At 44.8% G+C, this 9253-nt stretch overlaps 1 protein-coding gene across 1 annotated transcript; it reads right to left on the reverse strand.

The window, feature by feature from the left end:
- Positions 1 to 1363: 1363 nt before the first annotated feature.
- On the reverse strand, positions 1364 to 8608 carry LOC135523421 (metalloproteinase inhibitor 2-like). The gene is made up of 5 exons (XM_064950081.1): positions 8150 to 8608; positions 5044 to 5144; positions 4830 to 4938; positions 4127 to 4251; positions 1364 to 4021 (listed from the first exon to the last, which is right to left on the reverse strand). Exons 1-5 carry the CDS (start codon positions 8277 to 8279, stop codon positions 3824 to 3826), a joined length of 663 nt encoding a protein of 220 aa, XP_064806153.1. The 5' UTR covers positions 8280 to 8608; the 3' UTR covers positions 1364 to 3823.
- Positions 8609 to 9253: the final 645 nt, after the last annotated feature.

Here is a 9253-nt window from a genome sequence, read left to right on the forward strand (position 1 = left end):
TGGGACACCAGGTGTGCAATTTATCAGGTAGAACAGAAAACCAGCAGGCTCTGGACCTCAGGCGGAGTTGAACACTATAGTGTTCTGCTATTGACCAGAGCCCTCTATAGCCTGCTCAAGTTGTAGAACTGATGTATATGCATTTGGCGGTTGTAATAAAGGTGTTCGGAACAAAAATAACTTTGAGGTAGTTTTTGAACCAGGCTAGGACCTGAGGGGGATACTACAAGGTAGGTTCAATGAGTTCGCCAGATGACTTTGTTAAACAAGCTGAAATAAACGTATTTTTTGGTTCATAAACAAAGCTAAATGTAGGTGTTTATGGTTGATTTAAGGCAGACCATGCCCATTTAAAGCTTATCTTTCAAATGAACCAAGTTATTTCAGTAGTGGAGGCTGCCTCACATTAACCAGGCAAGTAAGTGATGAACACATTTACAATGACAGCCTAGGAACAGTGGGTTAAACTCCCTTGTTAAGAGGCAGAACAGATTTGTACCTTGTCAGCCCAGGGATTCGATCTAGCAACCTGTCGGTTACTGGCCCAATGCTCGAACCAATGCCACCCCATAATGTCTCATGCCTCTTAATGTCTGAAAAGGAGTAAATGGAAGGGCATCAAACACATGGAAACCTTATTCCACATTACCATGAGCCCATCCTCCCCAATTAAGGTGCCACCAACCTGTGTATTTCAGAATATTTAGGCATGTTAGCAGGTTAAATCTTTGAACCTTTGTAGTATACCCCTCTGGGCCAGTGAGACCAATGAGCAGCTCTAGCCTTTCCATGCATTGGCTAACATATCCATTATTTTGTCAGATAAAACACTGATCACTTTCAACATTTCCAGACTGTAGCTATTGAGTCAGTTAATTTCCTGTGCAGGAAATGTCTTTAATAGGTTGTAATCGATGTTAGCATTTTCATTGTGATGCATTGCCAATAAGCAGTAATCTTCAGAACGCCACATTGTTGACCACAGCAGGGATAACAGTCAGCCCAAAAAAACATTTTAAGCTCTAAAATGTGGCATCCTTTATGCTCAACATCAAGCATACTCCAGTCCAAATTTCACTCCCTGTACTTGAAAGTTCAGTCAACAGGCAAAGTACTTCAAGTACACTGTGCAATTTGGGAAGCAGGCTGTTTTCTCTATTTAGTCAGCACCCTTCAGTCAGGTAACCACAGGAGGTTGGTGGCAACGTAATTAGGGAGGACAGGCTTGTGGTAATGGAATCAACTGAGATGCCATTCACTCCTTTCCAGACATTATGAGCCATCCTCCCTTCAGCAGCCTCCAATGGTGCAACACTTTTAAAATCAAGGATTGATACTACCAGCAGCACAGACACACAGGAAGTTTCAAAAGGTTTGGTTTTATTTGATAATACTGTCGTATATTTTTGTCCAGCAACTGAACGTCCACAAAGGATTAAACATGCATAGTCTGGATGTACTCAAACTCAACCCCTTTATCTCCCACACAACACCCCCCCCCATACGATGTGTACATCAGAAAGCATTGGATAAGGTAGAAGAAATATGGTATTACCAAGGCATTGAAAATATAAGGCTAAAAGACAAGTCTGTTTATATCTAGCCAAGCTTCTTTAGATCTATGCAAGTGCCTTCCTTGCAAGTAGGTGGCTCGGCATGAAATTCTCTCACGTGCTCCCAGCGAAAGACATTCACCACTTCATTATTCTTTTTTTAAAGAGACTCGATAGGGAGAAAATCTATATGTTAACAAAATATAAAAACAGCCCACTCTTAAATTATGCTTCAGATACTTTAAATCAAAATGAATATATAGCATTATTTTGAGATGTTAGGAGTTTGTGTCCATCTAAGACACTATATATCCTATTGACGTGGTTTCCTGAGAAGTTAAACACTTCTCCAGGCATTGGGGATTTGATATTGCAACCCTTTGGTTACTAGTCCAACACTCCAACCACTAGGCTACCTGCCGCAATGTAAGAGCTGAACATTTGCACACCGCAACGAACTGCAGTTAAGACTGCCTGGTTGTGTCCTGTAAGGCACCCTATTTTCCTATGTAGTGCGCTAATTTTGACCAAGACCCATATAGTGCACTATAATGGAATAGGGTGCCATTTGGGATACACATCTTCCTGTCTGGGGTACTATATTAAGACTACAGAGAATCACACGGTTCTACCTCTACTGGAATTCCTCTTCAAAAAAAGTATAAAATTCAGTTCTAATGACAGAAATAATTATAAAAACACAAAAGTACATGCGTAACTCCTCCCACAGCCTCCAATGAGGCATAGGTACCATACAGCAGTGGAGGCTGGTGGGAGCAACTGTAGGAGAAAAGGTTTATTGTAACGACTGGAATGGAGTCAAACATGTGGAAGCCACATTTAACTCCATTAATTCCAGTCCAGCCATTACAATGAGCCTATAGCGCCTACCACCAGCCTCCACTGCTGTATAGCCATCAAGGGAGAGAAGGGGTAGTGGGTGTTGAGTCTAGAAGGACTGTCGAGGGGAGGGCGGCATAGGGGTTAGGGTTATGAAGAGTGGGGAATGGCAGGGGTAAACTGTGATACTATCATCTCACATTCACCAGCCCAGTCTATGGTATGACACGCATTCTAGAAGGTTTTAAAATGTTATTCACAGATCTGTCTCTGACTGGTATGCTTAAGAGTTCGGACAAAATGAACGCAACCACGTATAAAAACTAAACTATTTTCTTTCCAAATGTCGATTACAATAATCTGGGAAGTCCCGCCTCACCATCAATCTGATTGGTGATAACATGGGCATGAGAAGCAACATCAAATAGTATTTAACTAGAGAGAAAAAAAAACAAAAAAACAGCAACTTGGAATAGGACTTGAATCAAACCAAATGAAACATTGTCTAGCCATCATTGAATAGATATGGGGTTGTTCATACCTGGGTCGTTTGAGAGGTAGGAGTTTAGGGGCAAAGAGTTACACTTGATTTAGACACCAACCCAACAGGTGGGGGCAGCCATTCCATACAGTAGGTCAAGAGGTAAGTTCTCTGCCCAGGAGGTGCACAAAAGGAATTAAATCAAGTGCACCTCTCTCTTTCAGGGCTCTGTCCAAAATGGCACCCTATTCCCTAGAGAGTGCACTACCTAGGCGCTGGTAAAAAAAAATATAGTGCACTCTATAGGGAATAGGGTGCAATTTGAGACACCCATAGTTTAAAGAATCAGTCCTCCTGACGCCAGCCTCAGGGGGATGAGAAAATCACTCGACAAGTCAGTCTCAGGACCCCAAATCGCTACAAACACCCTGAGCCAGTCTGGTTCCTTCCCCGAGCCTCTAAACCTTCTGTTTGATGACCTGAAGGAACCAAGTATGTGTAAGCAATTTGACAAAATGAACCTTCAGAGAGCTATGTGGATCGATTACCCAGGAGGATGCAGAGGGGAGGACAGCTCATGTCTGGAATGGAGTCAATGGAATGGTATCATTTATTCCGTTCCAGCCATTACAACGAGTCAGTCCTCCCCAATTATGTTGTCACCAACCTCCTGTGAAAGCCATCACCATACTATGAATACATCCTTTAGATCTGCAGACAGAAGGGGATAGTAGCTAGGAGTTGTTTTTGAACCAGTAAACAATTTCACTGATCTCACTCAAATCAATCAGCTTTGCCTCGTTATATTTTATGTGTATCATATTAATCTTGCCCTTTCACACAACTTATTTTCTCCTAATATTTCAAATTGTGTAGATGTATTTTTCTTTTTTAAAAATTAAACAAAAAACAAAATCAGGCTTTGCAGTGGGCAGCTGGAAGGAAGTGACTAGGGGTCCTCGATGTCCAGGAACTCCTTCTTGGGTGGAGCATTACCGCGGTACCAGGAACAGGAGCCATCGGCCCTCTTAACACAGGCATAGTGGTTGGCTTGGCGACCGTACACCTGCTTATCCATCATCAGGTCTGTCCACAGACACTCCTCTGGAGCGGAGATGGCGCAGGGCAGGGAGGGGCAGCGCACAATCTACACAGAGACACACACACACCAGGTTAAGACAAGTCACAGGAGATGTTTCTCTACCAATCTACCTCCTCCAAATCCCCATCCTGCTCCCCACCACCTCCATACCTTGCAGTCACAGCCCATCTGATAGCGCTGAGTCAGACTCTTCTTCTGAGTGGGGCTCATAGACTCCCAGGGAGTGATGTAGTCACACAGGGTCACATGCATCTTCCCACCTGCCTCCACCTTGCCTGCAAAAGAAAAGATAAGGCAGGGAAGAGATCCTCTTTTTTAAAAAACGTGGTTCTGAAACACAAAAATCAGACATGCTTTTCTCTTCCTCCCCCTTCCTTAGATGGGGACAGACAGCGGTTAGAAAAGGGAGAAGATGTGAGGGTGAGGAGTAGAATGAGGAGAGGGGTGAGTCATTGAAAGGCTAGTCTTACAGAAAATGGTTATCACCATGACGAGGTACATTGGGAATTCTAAAGGAGGAAACACTAGCCTCAGCAGTCCCTGGCCTGGTGTTCCCTGTAATTAGGCTGTGTGTGTGAAAGAACAAGTAGGGAAACCAGAGCACGCATGATCTAATGTCCCTCTGTCTCGCTTTACATCCAGCCCATGTCTGCTCCAGTTGTGCTCACTCGGCACCTTCTGACACAGCCTGATCCCAGATCTGTTTGTGCCGTCTTGCCTACATTTACAGTTAGTGTTATAAGGAGTTGGCAAGGCAGCACAAACAGCTCTGGGATCAGGCTACTTTAGCACAGAGCGGAGGGAGATTAACGATGCCATCAGTGTGTGGTAAGGTCCAACAGACTATCCTCACCTGAGATCAGGTACTCCTGCTTGCCACTGGTATCGAAGGTAACGCCACACACAGCGGAGACCGGAGCAGTGAAGACCTCCTCAATGTCCTGGTCAGGACCCTTATACATCTACAACTCAACAACAGGTCAGGGTTAGATGAACACAGGTCTCATATCATACACAACCACAGGTGACGTGTCAGAGGGGGTTAGAGGTCGTGGATGTAGTCTCACCTTGATCTGTTTGATGTCATACTGCATCCGGGTGATGGGGTTACCATAGATATCATTCCCAGTATCTATCTCCTTCTCCCCCACCACCTTCGCTCGGATCACTGCAGGGAGACAGGATCAGAGGACATAACACACACAAGTCCCAAAAACAAAGCTTCTGTTTGAATTCCTTCTCCCACCACATCTAGTTAACCACCTGCAGATGGTGCCCAGTCAGCCTGAACAGCCTGGCGTTCCTACAGCACAGTAATAAACCAACAACCCACAATACACGGAGTCAAAACAGCCTTTGTTGTTTTGACCGTTTCAGGATGTGAACAGGCTGCCAGTAACATTCCAGATGTTCATGCCCCAGATCACATCACGATTTGTTAGCACATATGGATAGGGAGAGATGTTTCGGTCAGTGAGACCACAAGGCTGTGATTTAGGCAGACTATCCAGAGAGACACAGACACACACAGACACACACAAAATGTAGTGACACTGAAGGATAGAGGACAGCCCTAGTATGATAAAGTGTAAGCTGTAGTTCCTGTGTTTTAAAAGCCTCACAAACGACATCATGCTTTAGCCATGAGAAGGGAAGGGAAAATATGAGCAATACAAAAGAACGTAAAAATCACAGGAGAAAAAACAAAACAATGTACACTCCACAGGGCCCTGTCCCCTCGGGTTCCCTTTCTGGCGTGAAACAGAAGCAGACATGGGATGGGTTCACTGCAGAGGTAACGTCCGACTCCCCCATCTCTCCCCTGGTCCAGGTCGCATGCTTTTCTGCACATGTAACCACTTCTCAAGTTCATAGAGGGAGCTCACGGTGGGTGATGCAAACACACCGAGCACCAGCATAAGAACCTGGCTGGCCCCGTCTCCTGCATTCTGTGGAGTTCTTCCCTCTTGCTTCCTGACCTCATTCAGACCCAGAAGCTAATGAGCACTAAGGACACTGGGAATAGAACAGGGTAGACGGCACGCTCAGCTCAGGGAAACAGTGATTTGGGACTGCTGCCTGTTTAATGGCTTTTCCAGAATCATGTTTTCCTAAATAGGCTCCATTCCCCCTTGCTACTTCTTAACTAGGTCATATGATCATCCATGTTGAGAGCAGAAACTCTTAGGGGGACAGGGGGGTTCACACCTCAAGCCAACCATAGCTATGCAGAAAACGTATACATGCATATCACCAGATCTACACTTTTTTTCCATGAAAACCCCCATATGAACACATACCACATCCTGAGTTCCTCTAACCCTCCACTTCGTTATCCACCACACTAAATGAATGGACAAAGCCAGCGAACATGTGACTCCATTCCTTCCTATGTGAAGACTCAATAGTGCCTTTGAAGCCCAGGAAGTCAGTTAAGATATCTCATTTGGGATATTTATGTAGACATAACATGAGCAGTTTGAACTACTCCAGGAAATGACATTGCAGCCTAGCTCAGTGTTGCTCATTAAGCATCTCAAGTTGAAGACTGCCTGGGTACTGCAGGCTGCCATTAGCTACTATAAATTATCCTTATATCCGGTGTGGTATTTTAAAATAATTGGATCAAGGACATACATCTAGTGTAATAGAAGCAATTATTGGTATCATCACCATCTTCGAGATATGCATTTACATGAAGATTGGCCTGCCTTCCACCCCCCTCACTATAGCCGATCCGGTCTTCTGCAAACAATGCCTACAGTACCGTTTGACCTTTAACTTCCATGGCTTCATGGGGGGCAGTCGTTCTCCCGTGGAGCAGACGCGCTAGGGTAAATGTTCATCATATAGCTGTTATTGTCACTCCTCTGCGACACCAAGAGGTACTTGTAGGTATGCATAGTCACTAGTTAGAGTGACCAGGAAGCGGATGACTTCTGAGGAGAGAATACTGTTGACAAAGGATCCCACCCTGTAAGTCAACTCTGTGTGTCCCTATTCTCATGGATACCGTGTGAGAGGTCCTTAACTTTCATAGCTTTTTCCCTTTTGAGTACCCAGAACTGACAGCCAGATGTCATACGCTGCCAGATGGACGCATTCATGTGTGACTGAGAGAAGGCTATTTTTTTTTAACCTTTATTTAACCAGGCAAGTCAGTTAAGAACAAATTCTTATTTTCAATGACGGCCTGGGAACAGTGAGTTAACTGACTGTTCAGGGGCAGAACGACAGATTTGTACCTTGTCAGTTCGGGGGTTTGAACTCGCAACCTTCCGGTTACTAGTCCAACGCTCTAACCACTAGGCTACCCTGGGCTATACATCACAGTGGTGTGTACTGTACGTCTACGCAGTCTTGTGCGTTGCACCTGAGTCTCTTTGAAGTGATGTGTGTGTTTCTGTGTTACTATCCTGCTACATTAGGTCGGTGCAGAGCAGGAAAACCCCAGAAACATTCCTGTCATTCCTCACAGCTACACCCCTCAGAGGGAGAGAGAGAAAGAGGAAAGAGATGTGGTGTGACAGACTTGTTCACAGAGGGATTCGAGCAGATATACTACCTTGCTTATTCCATCCTAGTTTCCCCTGCTCTCTCCCCCTCTTTATGGCTTCCTCTCCTTCATTTTCTATTTGCTGTGCCACGTCCACAAGCCAGACTGTACTCCTAGCCCCACAGCAGATCCCAAAGCACTGGAAACTCATAGGGGACTGTGTGTCCTCTGTTACTGTACATGGCTGCAGCATAGTCAGGTGGAGACAAGCCTTCAGATCTCAGGCAAAGTTAATCATCATCATGCGAACCAACCACCTCAGTTACACATTTCCTGTTGTATCGTGAAACAGGAAACAGCCAGTGTGCAAATGTATAAGTAAAGAACACTGTGTGCGTCCCAAATGGCACCAGATCACCTACGTGAACAAATCGCAGTATGAACGAACAAACTACAATGTGAACGTACAAACTGACACGTCCATCATACGTATAGGCCTAAGCCTGAGAGAATGCATAAGCGACCAACTGACTTATCCCACCGCTGCCACCAGTGTCGCGAAAGAGCTGTCAAGCACACTACTACCTGCCATGAAGGAACATACCTCTTGACAGAGGCTGTAGTAGAGCAACAACAAGGTGCACGTGAGGGCGTAGCCGTTCCCGGTCTATACTCACCTACGTCCGCGTTACAGAACGCCTGTTGTGGGTGCACCGGGGCACAACTGCAGGCTTCAACGAGCTCCTCCGCCTGCCACAGAATCAGCACCGTCAGAGTGCAGAGTACGCCGTTAATTGATAACGGCATTTTCTCCAGCTGTGTCTCGGTTGTTTACCGTCCTTTGAAATGCGGGGGGGGGGAAATGCCCGTATAGAGTGAAATTCGTCGAGTGGGCTGTAGGTGTGTGTCTGTGTGGGTAGGCTATGTGTCAACAGCTACAATGACCGTTAACCAAGACCAAATAACGGAAGAAAAGCCCCAGTCCGCTAGTTGTCCCTCGCAGGGAAAAAAAACAAGTGTGTGACCTTCACTTTGAGTCGTTGCGCGTTTCTATCTTTTGGGTGTGTTTTCATTTCTCCGTGATTAGGCGGCTTTTAAGGCTGCTGCAGGATGGACTCCTCCCCCCCCGCTGACGATTCGTCCGGCGGTAAGCGCTCGAGCCCTGGGTTAAAAGTTTTCATATTCTCTTTGCCTGCCCACCCGCCCAAACTCCTTGCTCCGGCCGAACGCTACGCCACGCCTATGGACGTAGTTTTTTCTCCACATTGAGGGGGTTCGATTAATCACGCCCGGGCGCCCGTGTAAGCGTGTTTTGCAACGACAGAAAGTTGATTGCATTCGATTTGGAACCTGCGAAGTCAGCTCAAAACAAAAGTGATGTAATTAAGCACATGTAGTAATTAGTCGGATTCAGTGTTTTCCTATGCAAAAGTGATAGCACAGACAGACAGACAGACAGATAGATAGATAGATAGATAGATAGATAGATAGATAGATATGATGAAAATGTTTTACAAATATAACATAGTAGGGCTAGTAGACCAAACCAGTAGACCAAACCTACTAGGCATAATTGGGTTACAGATACAGTATAATAATAATAGACATTTACTTGTGTAGTGCTTAAAAAAACAATAAAACGTTTATTATATATATATATATATATATATATATATATATATATATATATATATATATATATATATACACTTTATCTGCCTTCCCAATGAAAACTAGTTAGAAAACTCAAACATTTATTTTGTGGAAAAGAGATGTATGCT

This window comes from Oncorhynchus masou, chromosome 31 (genome assembly GCF_036934945.1).
Source record: "Oncorhynchus masou masou isolate Uvic2021 chromosome 31, UVic_Omas_1.1, whole genome shotgun sequence".
NCBI classification, from domain to species: domain Eukaryota; kingdom Metazoa; phylum Chordata; class Actinopteri; order Salmoniformes; family Salmonidae; genus Oncorhynchus; species Oncorhynchus masou.